Source organism: Carcharhinus amblyrhynchos, chromosome 17 (assembly GCF_965287045.1).
Source record: "Carcharhinus amblyrhynchos chromosome 17, sCarAmb.v2.hapA, whole genome shotgun sequence".
Classification (NCBI taxonomy): Eukaryota; Metazoa; Chordata; class Chondrichthyes; order Carcharhiniformes; family Carcharhinidae; genus Carcharhinus; species Carcharhinus amblyrhynchos.
In genome coordinates, this window is record NC_137340.1 from 26,905,966 (window position 1) to 26,925,249 (window position 19,284).

General features: G+C 40.4%; 1 protein-coding gene across 4 annotated transcripts in view; it reads right to left on the minus strand.

Annotated features, from left to right (window-relative positions):
- edrf1 (erythroid differentiation regulatory factor 1) overlaps positions 1-19,284 on the minus strand; it is an 80,811-nt gene that overhangs the window by 60,111 nt on the left and 1,416 nt on the right. For all 4 annotated transcript variants that reach the window (XR_013888851.1, XM_080205651.1, XM_080205650.1 and 1 more), the window contains exons 2-6: positions 16,618-16,820; positions 11,806-11,872; positions 5,078-5,203; positions 2,468-2,592; positions 415-574 (exon numbers count right to left, since the gene is read on the minus strand). Coding sequence is in view for 3 of the 4 variants with exons in the window: in XM_080205651.1 (XP_080061777.1) it covers positions 415-574; positions 2,468-2,592; positions 5,078-5,203; positions 11,806-11,872; positions 16,618-16,820 (681 nt within the window). In the remaining variant the exon portion in view is untranslated. The remainder of the gene's footprint in view (positions 1-414; positions 575-2,467; positions 2,593-5,077; positions 5,204-11,805; positions 11,873-16,617; positions 16,821-19,284) is intronic.

Consider the following 19,284-nt stretch of genomic DNA (forward strand, 5'->3'; position numbering starts at 1 on the left):
CCATCCGAAGAAATACATTTCTTTTGCACAAAAGTGATCAAATTTCTAAAAGGTGTTAGTTGGATTTAAAAGTTGTCTGTGAATGTGTATACTCAAAACATTAAAAAAGTAATGAGATGAAAATTGGCAAGCAATTTATGCTTGATTCAATAATTCTGCATTGAGAACAGTGTAATATCAGACATGACAGGTTTTTACCAAATATTTGCCTAGTGTTGACTATATTTCCAAACCAAATGCTACAGAAAGCCACTAGGTGTCATTCCAAACTATGAGAATAAATATCATTGGTGGCAGAATAGTTTACAATGAACACGAGTAAATATGTAATTAACACGTAAAAGAGTTTTAAAATTTAACTTCATTTTTAGAAGCTATGAGATATGGAAATTTCTCACAGGTTACATCACTTACCTGTTCCTGAGGGTTTCCATCTTCAGGGACAGAAGCAGGTGTTCTCAGAGGAGCAGGCCAGGAGGATCCTTCCACTGCTATTGGGTTTTCCTGGGGCTGAGTACCACCAGGTTGTGCTATAGGAGTTGGAACTGGTTCTGCTCCACAATCTCCATTGATGCTAAAAGTATTCAGAAGAAAAAGATCAATATCATGTTTGTAACTAGAAAAATCTAATACCTGGTGAAACTTCAAAGAAAACTGAAGAATAAATACTGCAACAAATTGCAAAATATTTCTGCTATTTGAAAGTCAAAAATGTGGTTTTGATTGAAAAGAATATAACATCTTAATATAACTTGCCTAATATAAATTCAGTGCCAAATATAAACAATTGTAATTTTGCTACAAATGGTGCATGTGAAATCATCTATATCTTAAGTATTGCAGCACAGTTTGTAATGGAATTAAACTTTTAACTAAATCAATCAAGATAGTTCTGAGTTGTGTACGTAGGCTACCTTCTTCAGTCACTGAATCAGCAACTACAAAACAAGACTAATATCATATAATTAGAAAAGCCATGCTCTTCACACTTTGACAACAACTTCTATAAATTCTGCAGAAAATTACTTCAGTTTAAGAACTGGATTTGTGTTTTTCCATGCTGCAGAATTTTTGTTTTGAATTACAATGGTCTACCCTTTGGTCTAAGGGTTTACCAATGAATTACCGGGATTCTCATTCAATTGACTTTAGCTTCAGTGATAAAATGCAATAATGAGTACATGGTGCCAACAAGATAGGGGGTTACCTGGCGGTGTGAAACCTGCAAGGGGATGAGGCTAGCCAATTCCACTGGGGTGTGCTGGTGCCTACAATTGTGGTTTGCCTTGATTAGGGTAGAGTAAAGAATCAGGGTAGCCAACACAATTTTTTGAAGCCATCCCAGCCTTTTCGCTACGATGAAGCATCTGATCAAGCCTGGGATGGGGTGCAATGCCTCATCCTGTCAGCTTGGAACTTGCTCGACCGAGCTCAAGATGGGATGCAATGTTTTGTTAGCTTGGATCGGGTTAGTCCCTCATGAGGGGACCATGATAGAACTTAACTTGAATTGGCTTTTTTGATTAGAATTTAGGTACTGAAACATACCAATAAAAAAAGGAATTGATTTGGGTATAACGAGACTATACACAGAGGATCAGTTGTGGTTCAGCTGGTAGCACTCTCACCTTTTCAGTAAGGAGTTCTATATTCAAGCATCATTCCCAGATTTGAGCATTAAAATTAAGGTGTGGTATTGGGGAATACTGGATGAGATGCTGTCTTTTGAAAGAAATGCTAAACCAAGGCCCTTCCTTCCCTCTCAAATGGATTGAAAAGTTTTCATGCCACTATTTTGAAGAGGAACAGGAGAATTATCCCTTATGACTTGGTCAATAATTATCCCTCAGTCCGCATCGCAAAAACAAATTATTTTACATTTCTATTTGTTGGAGTTTGCTGCATGGAAATTGGCAGCTGCAATTTTTTAAAGGGACTACATTTCAGAAGGACTTAATTGGCTTGGGATGCTTTTGTCGTCATGATAGGCACCATATAAACGCAAGCATTACTTGATGTTTGTTGGTTTGAAACTGATCCATTCTGGTCCTTCCAAACCAATGCAGAGTTCAGTGGAAAGTTCAAAATGCTCTGAAGCCTTTTCTCTTTTATGGTCATAAGCATATCATTAATATTAATATTCTGACACAGACACACACAGAAGTGGTAGCAGAAGTTATGTTGAACTTGTCCAATCAACCAATCATTACCCCTAAAAGGGAAAGCGTAATCAACCTTTTCTTGCAATAAATCATTTTCAACTGGAAAACAGAATCCCCAGACCAGATTATATTCATTCTCACAAATCCAATTTCTGTACAATATTGAAAAACATCATGAAATAGTTTGTGAAAATTTGTCAAGTATAAAGACATATTAACTTGATTTATGTCATACAATAGGATTGATAGTGTCCAAGTTGTCAACTCAATTACTGATGGATCTTAAATTAAAAATGTATACTCACCTGTAGTATAGAAATTTGGAAAGAATCGCTTTCTGGTAAAACTGCTCTCTGCTCTTCTTTTTTCTTTGCCATTTTGGATCCACAAGTCTTTGGTATAATTCTTTTAACCAATTCCAGTCTCCTGTCTAAAAGGAAAAAGGTTTATTCATAAACGAAAAATTGTATTTAAAACAATTAGCTGCACAAACAAAATTTGACCCTGGTTTATTAAAAACTTGAGGCCATGTTTTTTAGTCTCTAATCGTCAGAAATCAGACTTAAACTGACGTTATGCATTGGGAACCTGCAGAAGCCCTGCCACTTAGTACTAAGTGGGAATTGTCCAGGAAATTTCAACTTTCAATGGGAAATTCCCCTGCACCCCAGGACCCTCTGTGAATGTCTCCGACTTGAGTTATAATCGGAGACTTGAGAAAGTGCTAACCTGAATACTTAACTAGGAAATGTTAGACAGATTAAAACCTAGCCTACAACCTAAGTAATGACATAGCCGTTTCCCCAAACACTCTTCCCAACCTCCTGACTACTGCTCCAACCACTTCTCAAATCAGATCCAACTCGACTAACATCTCCCATTACCCCCAACAATAACCAGACTACACCCAACCACCTCCCAACCTGATCATCCCTCCTAATTATCTGTCCAGCAGATGAACCCCCAGATTTGACTCAACTGCCCGCTGCCCGACGCCCCCCCACCCCCCCCCAAACTGCAACTATCTGACTAACCTTTCTGACCATCCAACTAACCCATTACCCAACCAGACTACACACTTCTATCATTTCTCATCCATTAGGATATTAAACGAAGTAGCTACAGAGATAGTGAATGCACAGGCGTAATCTTCCAAAAATCCTTAAATTCTGGAACAGGCCCAGAATATTGAAAAACTGCCAATGTAACACCTTTATTCAAAAAGAGAATCAAAAAAACAGTTAAGTATATGCCAGATAGCTTAACATCTGCAACTGGAAAATGTTACAGTCAATTATAAAGCATGTAACAGCACAGCATTTAGGAATAAATAATATAATCAAGCAGAGTCAGCATGGCTTCATGAATTCTTTGAAGTGGTAACAAGCAGGATAGATGTAACATATTTGTATTTCTGTGACAGCCTGGATTGGAAGGTCCCAAAACAAAAAGCACATCAGCGTTGAGTTGGGTGAATTAGAGTACATCTCATGTTCCAGGTTCCCAACCATAACACTTCCTTCTCACTTGCACCTTGATCTATATTGGGGCCATTAGGACTGCACACATTGTCTGGAGTTAGAGAACTGAAGCTAAGTATCTGCACGTTAAAGTAAATTTTTCTGCTTCACATGCACTGCACTTGTTACTTAACAATGCCTTTGTTCCAGCCATACACTCCTCCCACAGATCCTACCCAGCAACCATAGAAACATTCATTAATCGATCAATCTCCAGTCCATAGGTATATCAAGCAGATGACATATAACAATACTTACAGGACAGTTAAGGATGCAGGGAAGGTCAAACAGCAAAAGAAATTGACATGCTGGGAATGCAGAGATCCTGCTGAGTTTAATGGCAGAACTTGAACATTTTAAATTTTGTTCCAGCCTGGCAGCCAATTTGATAACCTAGCTAGTTGTCAGACAGGAAGATGAATGGCAGAAGGTAGGGATTTGAGAGAGGGGCAGTTGAGTCTGGAGATGCAGTTGGGGATTTCAGCATGGAGGAGCATGACCAGAATAATGGTAGATGGGAATATGGGGAGGTCACAATTAGTAGAGGAAGGCCAAAAAGCCTCAGCGGTCAGGGCAAACATTCTGTAACTTTCAGACTCTTGATGAGAGCTGTAAAAGGGATTTACCTTGAACAGACAGCAGTTCCCACTTCCTTTTAACTGCCAGGTTTCCTGACCCCTGCCGAACTGTATAGCAATTACAAAATTTAAATTGGGCTTCCATGTGCACTGCAGAAGCCCAACTTAAACAGTTCAATGAAATAATGTATTAAACATTCGATAAGCATCAAGTAAAACTAGTTTTTAATCCAACTGATACATAATTAAAGTAGTCAATAACAGGATAAATGGATCACCAAATTTGTTTCCTTTGTGTTAATCTGGAAGGTCCATACTGATTAAATTTTATGTCAGTAAGTTTTAGGGCACTTATCTGCTTAGATGAATCACTCTTGTTCTATTTAGAAAAATCATCGATTAAAATCAGAGTACTTTAACAAAGCAAGAAAGTTGGAAATGGAGGAGGGAGCAAAGAACAATCCAGGCCATCTTTGTATTGATTTGTGCAGCCAGTTGCTGAGTTGTATAGGAAGGTGATTCACATGAGTGTGCGCAAAGGTTAGAGAATCTAAGTGTAAAAAGTGCTTCCTGGAATGTTTAGACCAAATCAGCATCAATGTCAGAAATTTGACATTTGTCACAATATTGTGACTTAATTGAAAATGCAAATAAATGAGATGTCCAATTACTGCCAAATTCAGCAGATAAGCCATAGTCAACAACTACAGCTTTTTGCCCCTTTGTTCACCCATTAAGAACTCTGTCAATATGGCACCGATGTATGGTCTTATAGGAAAGCAAATTCATAGTGCGAACAATGTTAGCTTTCACTTACTTGGGATGAGGTCATAAAGAGCTCCTGAATATCCAATTCATCAAGTAGGAGGGTCCTTCCAACACGATGAACACCCATGCTGACATGTGATTTGCTATATGGTATCTTCAGCAACTTCTTTATATTCTAATTTTAACAAAATGCATATCATTACAATTCACTGTCACCCTAAAGTAAAATAGTGAGTACATTTAATTAATCTATCCAAAAGATAAAGCTGCTGACACTTCATTGATCTAATTTATGAACTGATTTGCCAACTTTAAACATTACACAAAATAAATTGAATATAGTGGTTTTAGAAATGTTGCATCAGGCTGAAAATCACAATATTAAGAACAAAGGATCTAACAGCACAGGAATAGGCCCTTCACCAACATAGATATCTCTCTAATATTTTCTTGCCTATATGTGGTCCATACTCTCTGCCTATTCATGTATCTACAAAAGTGGCTTTGAACATTGCTACAGAATCTTCTTCCAACATCTCCTCCAACAGCAGGTTCCAGACATTCACCTGCAAGAAAAACCTTCAGAACTTTTAAACTTTCCCCCTCTCATTTTCAACCTATGCCCGAGTAATTGACCCTTTGACCCTGGGAAAGAGAGTCTGACTATCCACTCTATCCAAGCCTGTCATAATCTTGTAAACCTCTATCAGGCTTCTCCCTCATCCTCTAATGAAAACAATCCAAGTATGTTCAACCTTCCTTCATGGTCCATATTCTCCAAATCAGGCAACATCCTGGTAAATCTCTTCTGCAGCTTTGCAATGCATCAATACCCTTCTGGCAGTGTGGTGACCAAAATTGTACACAATACTCCAAATGCAGCCTAACCAAAGTCTTGTACAACTGCAACATCATTTTCCAATTGCTAAACTCAATGCCCCAACCAATGAGGGCCAGCATGCCATGTGCCTTCTTAGCCACCTTGTCCACTTGAGTTGCCACCTTCAGGGAACTGTGGATCTACATGCCTACATCCCTCTGTATGCTGATATTTCTAAAGGCTTTACCATTTACTGTATACTTTCCTTCTGATGTAGACCTTCCAAATCCCATCACCTCACATTTGTCCGAATTAAATTCCATCTGCCACCATTGGCCCCAGGTCTTCAGCTGATTTATATCCTGCCATATCCTCTGACAATCCTCTGGACAAATTTTTGTATCATCTGCAAATTTACTAATCAGATCACCTACATTTTCCTCCAAATCATTTATATATATTACAAACAGCAGAGGCCCCAGCATTGATCGTTGTGGAACACTGCTTGTCACAGACCTCCAGTTGGAAAAGTACTCTTCCACTGCTACTCTGTCTTCTATGTCCAAGCCAGTTTTGTATCTATCTTACCAGTTCATCTTGGATCCCATATGACTTCATCTTTTGTATTGGCCTGTCATGAGAAACCTATCGAAGGCTTTATAGTAAAGTCCATGTGTACACCATCCACTGTCCTGTCCAACTTTTCTTGTCATTTCCTCAAAGTAATAAATCAAGTTTGTGTGACACGACTTCCCCTGCACAAAACCATGTTGCCCATCACTAACATGCCTACTCTCTTTTAGTCAGTACATCCTGTCCCTAAGAATCTTCTCCAATTATTTTCCCACCGTTGATGTGGGGTTCACTGGCCTGTAGTTTCCCCAGAGTGTCCTTTTTGCTCTTCTTAAATAGAACAACGTTACCTACTCCCCTATCCTCTGGTACCAGACCCGTGGTTAAAGAGGATACAAAGATTTTGGCCAAGGCTTCAGCAATTTCTTCCCTTGCTCCTCTCAGTATTCTGGATTAGATCCTGTCTGGCCCTCGGGGCTTGTCCATCTTAATGTTTTTCAAAGCCTCCAATGCCTCCTCCCTTTTTATCTCAACATGTCCTAGAATATCAACATCCTTCTTTCTACACTCACCATGCACCACGTCCTTCTCCTTTGTGAATACTAATGCAAAGTACTCATTACGGGCCTCACCCACCTCAGCTGGCTCCACACACACATTCTCTCCACTATCCTGGAGTGGACTCACCCTTTCCTTAGCCACCCTCTTTCTCTTTATGTGTTCACAAAAAGTCTTGGATTCTCCATAATCCTGCCTGCCAACGGCATTTCATGGCCCCTTTTCGCCCTCCCCCCAAGTCCCTTTTTAAACTCTTTCCTGCTTTCCTTGTACTCCAAGAGTCTTATCTGTTTTCAATTGCATTTCCTGAAATTTATGTACACCTCCTTCTTCTTTTTCACTAGGCTCACAATTTCTCTCGTCATCCAGGATTCCCAAATCTTGTCACCTTTATCCTTCATTTTTGTAGGGACATACTTGTCCTGAATTGTTAACAACTGACTTTTAAAAGACTCCCACATTAGGAGAGCGAGAAGGGGTCATGAGAAGACCTTGGCGGGTAAGATTAAGGAGAATCCCAAGGCCTTTTATAAATATGTGAAAGGTAAAAGGATGAGAAGAGAAGGGATAGGACCTATAAAAGGTGAAGGGGGTAAGGTCTGTGTGGAACCAGAAGAAATGGCAGAGGTGCTTAATGAGTACTTTGCCTCAGTATTCACGGTGGAAGCTGATCTGGGAGATTTTGCTACGGATTTGCAGCAGATGGAAAAGATTGAGTTTGTGGATATTAAGGCGGAGGATGTGTTAGAACTTTTGAATTCTATCAAGATTGATAAGTCGCCGGGACCAGATGGGATATACCCCAGGATACTGTGGGAGGTGAGGGAAGTGATTGCAGAGCCCCTGGCGATGATCTTTGCGTCGTCAATGGAGACGGGAGAGGTTCCGGAAGATTGGAGGATTGCGGATGTAGTCCCTATTTTCAAGAAAGGGAACAGAGATAGCCCGGGAAATTACCGACCGGTGAGTCTGACCTCAGTGGTTGGTAAGCTGATGGAGAGGCTTCTGAGGGACAAGATTTACGAGCATTTGGAGAGGTTTGACATGATCAGGAATAGTCAGCATGGATTTGTCAAGGGCAGGTCGTGCCTTACGAGCCTAGTTGAGTTCTTCGATAATGTGACTGAACACATTGACGAAGGAAGTGCCGTGGACGTGGTGTACATGGACTTCAGCAAGGCATTTGATAAGGTCTCCCATGCAAGACTTCTTGAGAAGGTGAGAGGGCATGGGATCCAAGGGCCTTTGGCCTTGTGGATCAAGAACTGGCTTGCCTGCAGAAGGCAGAGAGTGGTTGTGGATGGGTCTTTTTCTGAATGGAGGTCAGTCACCAGTGGAGTGCCCCAGGGATCTGTTCTAGGACCCTTGCTGTTTGTCATTTTCATAAATGACCTGGATGAGGAAGTGGAAGGATGGGTAAGTAAGTTCGCTGATGACACGAAGGTCGGTGGTGTTGTGGATGGTCTGGAAGGATGGCAAAAGTTGCAGCAGGACATAAATAGGATGCAGGACTGGGCGGAGAAGTGGCAGATGGACTTCAACGCGGATAAATGCGTAGTCGTCCATTTTGGCAGAACCAACGGGATGAACGAGTACACTATCAAGGGCAGGAGTCTTGGTAGTGTTGAGGAGCAGAAGGATCTTGTGGTCCGGGTCCACAGGACTCTTAAATCGGCCTCGCAGGTGGAAGAGGTGGTCAAGAAGGCGTATGGTGTACTGGCCTTCATAAATCGAGGGATTGAGTTTAGGAGTCGGGAGGTAATGCTGCAACTTTATAAGACCCTGGTCAGGCCTCATTTGGAAAACTGTGCACAGTTCTGGTCGCCTCACTATAGGAAAGACGTAGAAGCTATTGAAAGGGTACAGAGGAGATTTACAAGGATGTTGCCTGGACTGGGAGGCATGCCTTATGAAGTTAGGTTGAGGGAACTGGGTCTCTTTTCCCTGGAGAGACGTAGGTTGAGAGGCGACCTGATAGAGATTTATAAAATGTTGAGAGGAATAGATAGGATGGATTCTCAGAGGCTATTTCCCCGGGTTGAAATGGTCGCTACGAGAGGACACAGGTTTAAGGTGCGGGGAGGAAAGTACAGAAGTGATGTTAGGGGTAAGTTTTTCACTCAGAGGGTGGTGAGTGAATGGAATTGGCTGCCGTCAGTGGTGGTGGAGGCGAACTCGCTGGGGTCTTTTAAAAGACTTCTGGATGAGTATATGGGGTTTTATGGGATTGGGGGTTATAGATAGGTGTTGATGTGATCGGCGCAACTCGTGGGCCGAAGGGCCTGTTTGTGCTGTAGTGTTCTATGTTCTATGTCAGATGTGGATTTACGCTCAAACAGTGCCTCCAGTCTACATTCCCTATCTCTTGCTAATATTGTCATAGTTAGCCTTACCCCCCACTTGGCACTTTCATTTTGGGACTACCTCTTATCCTTTTCCACAAGTATTTTTACAACTTATAGAATTGTGATCATTGTTCCCAAAATGGTCCATTTCCAAGCAAGAAGTGACCTCCATTTTCTACCTATGAAACGTCCAATCTTACATTTATCTGTGTTGAACTTTATTTGCCAATTAGTTGCCCAATTTGCACATTCACTAATGCATTCCTGTAGTTCACAGTCCTCCTTAGTATTGACTAATCCTGCAATTTATCATCAGCAAATATAGAAATTGCGGTTTTGATTCTGAAGTCCAATTCATTAATGTAAATCATGAACAGCAATGATCCTAGCTCTGATACTTCTGCCACTGTAAATAACTATCCTTTATTTCCACACTCTGCTTTGTGTTTTGAAGCCAGCTAGCAATCCATTTTGCCATGTCTGCTTACTCCACATTCTTCTATCTTATTCATTAGTCCATTATGAAGACCTTTTAAAAATCAGATATATTATAACTAAATGGTCTCACTATCCAGTAATTTTCTCAAAAAATTCAATATGGTTGGTCAAGCGATCCTTTCCCCTTTTGAAATCCAAGCTGACTATTCATTATTGTATTTCTCATATCTAGATGTTCTTCTATTTTCTCCTTTAGCAAGGCTTTCATTAATTTTCCTGCCACTGATATTAGGCTGACTGATCTACAACTGCATAGGTATGTTCTGCTTCCCCTTCTTAAGTAAGAGATCAACTATCCACCAGCACTGCAAGCTTTTTTAATGACTTAATAAATGAATACTAATTATTTTAAAATATATGGACAGAACTCATCCACACTGGGGTTTATATTCCTCTAAATCGTTCAATAATCTTCCTTTTTTTAAATTTTAAATGCACTTATATAATTACGTAACTCATCATTTAGTGCAAGTATACTGTTCTTTCACCCTGGTACACATGCTGAAAGATTATTTAATATTTCTGCTATTCTGCCCATGGGATTATCCTGTCTACCACTTAATGCTTCTATTCCCATTGCCACCTTCCTTTTTTATTGATGTGCCAGTAAAATATCTTACTAAAATATTTTACTATTTTGTTTTATGCTCCTATATAATCTAATTTCACAGTTTCTCTGTCTTAAACTTTTTTTTATTTCTCTCCTATCCTTTTTACATGCAATCATGCATTCCTCTTTCCCTGCTGCCCATATACTTAATGTATGCCTTTTTCCTAAACCTCAGTTCTTCCTTTCTATCTTTATTCATCTATACGTCCCACTGTCAATCACGCTGGTGGCCTCTGCAATGCAGAGTGTGGGAGATTCTTCTCTGAACTCCCACTGAAAAAATGTGTGAATTACTCCAGTTTTCACTCAAATTCAGCACTTAGAATTTTTTGGGGAGAATTCCACCCAATAGGTACAACACAGAAATATCAGCATGCAAATACATCAAGCCACTAGTAAAGCTTGTCAAGCAGTTACTCATCACCATTTAGCAGCAATTCCAGAGAAGTATCAACAGTCACTACATTTGTTTCACAACCGCTTTTCATAAGGTTTCCTGAAGTAGATACCTATAGATAATAAATGCAAGGTACTGTGGGATAATCCGCACAGTTTTGATACATCATGGTTGGTGATTAGCGTTGTAGACATGGGAATATAGAAATGCTAAAATTCCTCACATGTGAACATCACCCCTGACTGAAAAGTGTGTTTGTGAAAACATCAAGTGAAGATTAGACTAGGCTCAAGTGCAAAGTATATTGGCACACATTGTCAGAGTTCACACATGGAACAGCTACTGGGGAAAGACAACAGAGATGCTGCAGTGTCTGTTTAGTTGTAAACAAGCATGAATAACTATATTTTATGAGGAAAGACATTGGGGGAATAAAATTACAATTTTTTTCAAAGTATCTGCAAAATATCTAGACAGGACGTTGGCTTGAAGCAGTGTTATTAAGGGCATACAAGTTTAACATTGGTGCGAAGTAATTTCGGCACCATAATAAAGTATGTTGTGCCTATAATATTAGGATTCAGACTACATCTAGACTATAACTGTGACATTAGTGGCAATCAAAATCATTACGCACCAATATCACAACTGCCATTTAAATGGACACCTAAATGGACAATATAATTGAACTAAACCATCTGTAGAAATAGTCAAATCAAAAATGCTTTAAGCAATTATTTGTTGTATACTCCTTCAAATTGGTGGCATGGCAACTCCTTTCTGCCAGTTTTATCAATTAAATGATTAATTTCTGTTGATATCAATTAAGTCAGAATTGCATTAAACTATATTTAAATAGAGTATTGACAGTGGGATTCTTAAGTTTTGGAGAATTTTCAAAATTGGTAAACTGGTTAGACAAGCTGTGGCTTTACACAAATAAGTCATTAAATGTGCATCAATATGAATGCAGTACCTCAGAATCAGAAACAACGTCAACATCATTCCCAATGCAGTCAATGAAGTCATATGCCATTCCAAAGCTTAAGAAAAGATAAATTCAGTTTAAAATCTTAATCAATTAAAAAATGCTAAATCCTCAAACTAATTATATCAAACAGGAATAATTCTGATGAAATATTGTACTCTTTTCATAAAGTATTTTCCCAACATTTTATTTGCAGAACTCCCCTCAAAGACATTTTTACATTTTGTAACAGAATTAAAAACAATGATATACTTTAAATAGCCATACCTGCAGCAACTGATCATAAATCATTCAACAATTTGTATCTCAAAAGGACCGTATGTGCAGTGTGGTAAGGATGGAACATTCTGCAGTAAATGGATTGCCAATAGTTAGGAAAACTTAGTAGATACAGATAGGGAGAGCCTTAGGAAGTAAATGCATGCACTGCTTTTTCCCTGCTGGCATCAGACTTTTGAATGGATCTACCTCGCATTAAGTTGATCTTTCTCTCCACCTTAGCTATGACTGTAACACTACATTCTCCACTCTCTCCTTTCCTTTTCTATGTACGGTATGCCTTGTCTATGTATTGCACAAGAAACAATACTTTTCACTGTATATTGATATGTGTCAATAATAAATCAAAAGTTTTGAACTAAGGAAGTCTTCAAATAAATACATTATACATTGAGTAACACTTCCATATGGTACACCACGTAATTATTTTAAAATATCAATCTAAATTTATTACCTTCAATTAGATGGAGTGATGTGGATGAACAAACCATGATTTGCATTAAACTATATTTAAAGAGATTATTGAGTACCAAAGGTCTGAGATGTATCTATTTTAACGCTAAAACTCCTCACACCTGACCAATACCCCTGACTGAAAAGGGTTTGTGAAAACATCAAGCGAAGATTAGACTAGGCTCAGTTGCAAAGTATATTAGCACACATTGTCAGAGTTCACACATGGAACAGCTACTGGGGAAAGACAACAGAGATGCTGCAGTGTCCATTTATTTGTAAACTAAATAACCATATTTTACAAGGAAAGACATTGCGGGAATAAAATTACAATTTTTTTTCAAAGTATCTGCAAAATATCTAGACAGCACGTTGGCTTGAAGCATGTTATTAAGGGCATACAAGTTTAGCATTGGTGCAAAGTAATTTTGCCAGGTGTGTAGTGAATAAAGTGGATGAGCTTAGAGCGTGGATTGCTGCTCAGGAATGTGATGTGGTAGCCATTACGGAGACTTGGATGTCTCAGGGACAGGACTGGGTACTTCAGGTGCCACGATTCAGATGTTTGAGGAAGGACAGGGAGGGAGGCAAAAGAGGGGGGGAGTAGCACTGTTGATCAGGGATAGTGTCACGGCTGTAGAGAAGGTGGACGCCGTGGAGGGATTGTCCACGGAGTCTTTGTGGGTGGAAGTTAGGAACAGCAAGGGGTTGGTAACTTTGCTGGGTGTTTTCTATAGGCCGCCTAATAGTAATAGGGATGTTGAGGTGCAGATAGGGAAACAGATCCTGGAGAGATGTAGTAATAACAGAGCTATCATGATGGGAGACTTTAATTTCCCAAACATCAATTAGAATATCCCGAGGGTAAGGGGTTTGGATGGGGAGGAGTTTGTTAGTTGTGTTCAGGAGGGTTTCCTGACAGTATGTGGATAAGCCTACAAGAGGAGAGGCTGTACTTGATCTGGTACTGGCTAATGAACCTGGGCAGGTGTCAGATCTCTCAATGGGAGAGCATCTTGGGGATAGGGATCATAATTCTATCTCCTTCACGATAGCATTGGAAAGAGATAGGATCAGGCAGGCTAGGAAAGTATTTATCTGAAGTAAGGGGAAATATGAAGCCATCAGGCAGGAAATTAGACGAGTAAATTGGAAGGAGGTAATCTTGGGGAAAAGTACCAAAGGACAGTGGCGGATTTTCAAGGAACGTTTGTCTGGAGCTCTGCACGACAACGTTCCGATGAGACAGGGAGGTTTTGGTAGGTTACGGGAGCCGTGGTGCACGAAGGTTGTAATGAACCTAGTCAAAAAGAAAAGAAAGGCGTACAGAAGGTTCACAGAGCTAGGCAATGTTAAGGATCTACAGGAGTATACGAGTGGTAGGAAGGAACTTAAAAAAGGAATTTAGGAGAACCAGAAGAGGTCATAAGAAGGCCTTGGTGGGTAAGATTAAGGAGAACCCCAAGGGGTTCTACAAATATGTGAAGAGTAAAAGGATGAGATGCGAAGGAATAGGATCTATAAAAGGTGAAGGGGGAAAAGTTTGTGCGGAACCAGTAGAAATGGTAGAGGTGCTTAAATGATCTGGGTGGTTGTACTGCAGGTTTGTGGTGGACTGAAAAGATGGAGTATGTGGACGTTAAGAAAGAGGATGTGTTGGAACTTTTGAATTGCATCAAGGTAGATAAGTCGCCAGGACCAGATGACATGTACCCCAGATTACTGTGGGAGGCGAGGGAAGAGATTGCAGAGCCTCTGGCAATGATCTTTGCGTCATCAATTGAGATGGGAGAGGTTCTGGAGGATTGCGGATGTGCTTCCTATATTCAAGAAAGGGAACAGGGATAGCCTAGGAAATTACCGACCGGTGAGTCTAACCTCAGTGGTTGCTAAGTTGATGGACAGGATCCTGAGGGACAGGATTTATGAACATTTAGAGAAGTTTAGTATGATCAAAAGTAGTCAGCACAGCTTTGTCAAGGGCAGGTTGTGCCTTACGAGCTTAGTTGAGTTCTTTGAAAATGTGAGTAAACACATTGACGAAGGAAGAGCAGTGGATGTGGTTTATATGGACTTCAGCAAGATCCCCCATGCAAGACTTCGTTAGAAAGTGAGAGAGCATGGGATCCAAGGGGCTGTTGCCTTGTGGATCCAGAACTGGCTTGCCTGCAGAAGGCAGAGAGTGGTTGTGGATGGGTCTTTTTCTGCATGGAGGTCAGTCACCAGTGGTGAGCCCCAGGGATCTGTTCTGGGGCCCTTGCTGTTTGTAATTTTCATAAATTACCTGGGTGAGGAAGTGGAGGGATGGGTTGGTAAGTTTGCCGACGCCATGAAGGTTGGTGGTGTTGTGGATAGTCTGGAGGGATGTCAGAAGTTGCAACGTGACATAGATAGGATGCAAGACTGGGTGGAGAAGTGGCAGATGGACTTCAACCCAGATAATTGTGTAGTGGTCCATTTTGGCAGGTCCAATGGGATGAAGGAGTATAAAAGAGGGTAAGACTCTTAGCAGTGTAGAGGATCAGAAGGACCCTGGGGTCCGGGTCCATAGGACTCTAAAATTGGCCTCGCAGGTGGAGGATGTAGTCAAGAAGGCGTAAGGTGTAATTGCCTTCATTAATCGAGGGATTGAGTTTAGGAGTTGGTTTATAAGACCCTAGTCAGACCCCACTTGGAGTACTGTGCGCAGTTCTGGCTGCCTCATTACAAGAAAGATGTGGAAGCTATTGAAAGGGTGCAGAGGAGATTTACAAGTGTTGCCTAGATTGGGTGGCATGCCTTATAAGGATAGGTTGAGGGAGCTAGATCTTTTCTCCCTGGAGAGATGAAGGATGAAAGGTGACCTGATAGAGGTTTATAAAATGTTGAGATGTATAGATTGGGTGGATTCTCAGAGGCTATTTCCCAGGGCTGAAATGGTCACTATGAGAGGACACAGATTTAAGGTGCTAGGGAGTAGTCACAGAGGAGATGTCAGGGGTAAGTTTTTCACTCAGAGGGTGATGGGTGAGTGGAATCGGCTGCCGTCGGTGGTGGTGGAGGTGAACTCGTTGGGGTCTTTTAAGATACTTCTGGATGAGTACATGGGATTTAATGGGATCGAGGGTTGTAGATAGGCCTAGTAGGTAGGGATACGATCAGTGCAACTTGTGGGCCGAAGGGCCTGTGTGTGCTGTAGTTTTCTGTGTTCTATGATTTTTCCCATCTGTCAGTGATTCCACTGCTCCCAATAAAGTCACATATACGCACTGGGAAATAACGAAATTGGGCTTAGTTGTGAATGCTGATACTGACTGCATGTGTCAATGCAGTGAGAACAGAACATTGTAATAGAGGAATGTTGAAAGAACAAGACTGATTGAAAGTAATACAAACACTGGCCATCTCTTAGCTTGCACAAGTCTCATTCACATCGCCCACTGACACCCTGACAAGTAATGCCTGGATTCTAAAATTCTCATCCTTGTTTTCAAATCCATCACGAGCTCACCCCTCCCTATTTCTAATCTCTTCCAGCTCCCCCCAATCCTGAGATATCTGCATCCCTCTAAACATGACCCCTTGATTAGACCAGATTTTAATAATGCCACCACTCCCATTGCCTAGGCGTTAACCTCTGGAATACTTCCATACAATTCTCCATTCTTTATCTCAGTTTCCACCTTTAAGATGCTCCTTAAACCCTCTTTGACCAAAGTGTGTATACGACTTCTTATGTAACTCTGTCATATTGTCTGTTACAATGCTCCAGTGAAGCACCTTCCAATGTTTCATTGCTCTATATAAATAAAATTTGTGGTTATGCATACAGATTGCCAGCTGACTTGTTACAGAAAAACTTTACTTGAAATTGTTTTACATTGAAATATCAGTGACCCAAGAATAATATTATCTGTGGACTGAGACTATTCTGCTTATAAAAAAACAAATTTCATTGCTTTGTGAATCAGGAAAATGTCAATCCAATTACTTTATAAATCACAGAAAGGATGTACATCAATAAAATACAAATGAGCATTCACACCACAGGTAAACCTGCACTTCTTAATACTTATATAAATAACTCACCTGGAAAATGGCTTGCTCTTTTTGCTGGTCCCAAGAGACGTTGCACCCATTTGCCCAAGCTGACTAATCCCACGTAACCAATTTGCAGGTGGCAATTTAAGATCTGTTTTCTCTTGAAGTCGTGCATAAGCTGCAGGAGGTGGGGCAGCGGAGTATTTTACCACTGCTGTGCTTTTCACCTCATTACCTCCAAGAATGCTTTCCTATTTTAAATGAAGCATTTAATCAAATGAACACAAAACAGCAGTAACAATTGATGAGCAGCTTTGTTACCCTTTCAATAGGAAGACTATTTGAAATAAAATGATAAAACTATATCGCACACAATGTTTCACTCTTAATCACAATTTTACAATAGTTTTATGACTACTATTCTACAGTTGTGACATTCTTCCCGATAGTATCCTGACCACAATTCATGGGCTAAACTGCAAGGCTTGCGCACATAATCCTGGTTGGCACTTCAATGTTAAACTGAGAGGGGCACTAAACTGAGGTCCTATCTGCCCTTATGTGGACTTAAAACACTCCATTGCGCTATTCAAAGAGGAGAGTTCTTCAGGTGGCTTGGACAACATTTATCTCGTTTTCCTTGTATTATAACAGTGACTACACTTCAAAATAATTAATTGGCTGTGAAGCACTTTAGTACAGCTTGAGGTCATGCAAGGTACTATGAAAATAAAAGTTATTTTACTTCTTCATGGAATCAACTTATGAGCATTTTAATGTTCTGCTCCAACTGATTAATGATCATGAACAATATCTATTCAAAGTTTGAAAATCAGATTTAAACATAACACTGACATAAAAGTAAAATACTGCAGATGCTGGATGCAGAATGTGTATTTTTGTATACATTGCCATATCCTGTACATAGGAGGTAACATGTCGGTAGCACAGGAATTCTCTCCAATATGGCTACAGGCCTGGCATGTAAAAGTGGTTGGAGATCTTACAGTAATCTTTTGCCATCATTCCTATACAACCTAGCAGTTTTACATGGTGTAAGGAGCTGGCCAAGATGGCACAAAAATTTGGCGCATCAACTAGCGCATCTTTGATGAGAACATCACAAACAACTGGAAAAAGTTTGAAAAGGAATGTCTCTCCAATAATTCAAAGTACAATCATACACGCTGTTGAATCTAGCAGGTCTAAAGGCTGTCCAAAAATCTGAATCCTTTGTTCTCCAAGGGGGAAGATGACCAAAAGGACTCAGAAGTACTATTAAAAAACTTAAACAGATGCGTGTGCACATAAAACGTATCATCATGGACAGATTTTCTGTAACAACACCAACCAGAAGCTGGATGAATTGGTACAATCATATGTCTCGATATTGGAACTTCTGGCAAAAAGTGTGTATTTTGTACACTCAGTGAACTCGTAAGAGACTACATCATATGGAATACACAGCGATTCCGTGTGCAAATAGTATTTCCGTGAATAAAACCTAACATTAGAATCTATCAATAGTATCAGCATGCTTTATGAGCTGAGAAGATCACCAAGGACAACAAACAAAGAACAAAAAATTATAGCACAGGCCCTCCAAGCCTGCACCAACCGTGCTGCCTGACTTAACTAAAACCCCCTTCCTTCTGGAGATCATATTCCTCTATTTCCATCCTATTCATGTACTTGTCAAGACGCCCCTTAAAAGTTACTATTGTATCCGCTTCCACTACCTCCCCCAGCAACGAGTCCCAGGCACCCACCACTCTAAAAAAAACACTGCCTTGTACATCTCCTTTAAATCTTGCCCCTCACGCCTTAAACCTATTAATTGACTCTTCCAGGAATTGAGAGAAATTAAGTTTCCTTGGTACAGAACATGCCTTGCCTGAATTGCAGCTGCCAGCACGCATAAAAAAGTGCATACTTCACATTTAATAAGCGTTGCAATAACTGTGGCAAATGAAGTCATTTTACCAAATGTTGAAGGTCAAAGCCACAGCAACTCACCACTACCACAAGTCATACTGCTGATAGCTACCCCTCCGAGGTTCAGAACATGAAGAAAGTGGGCTGGAAGTAAATCAAAACAACTAAAGCATCAAACACCTGAAAACATTCTACTGCAAAAGCACTGACTTTATCATGGGAAAAGGTGACACCTTCACAATGTTCAATATTGCTCACAGCAGTGCCAAATTTAAAGTCAAAATCAATACCGTAGCAAAATGCAATACATTGTCGAAGCCGCAGTTGCTGGAAATCAAGCCCTGTGTTGCATTCGATTCCAAATCTTGTTGCATATGGCGGACAAACCATACACAATGAAGGCATAGTTACCCTGCACTACAATGCAAGAACATGATGCACATCTGCATGCTTGGTCCTTGATAGAATCAGGACCATACACTTGAAACTCAACCTGACTAAATGCAGATTCAGGGTCAGCCAAGGCCCCTACAAGGGTCACCTGTTTATTGCCAAGTGTGTGATGCCAGACCCAGATAAAACAATGGCAAGCGTCCACTCCTGAGGACAAAAATATCTTGTAGCGTTTCCTCGGCATAACAAAGTGTCTATCAAAGTTAGTGTATTAGAGTGAATTAATTGGATCCCTCTGTTAATTTCTCCACCAGGATATAGAATGCTGCTGGCAGAAGCACCACAATGCTGCAAACTCAAGGATCTGCTGTCAGCCCCTCCAGTGTT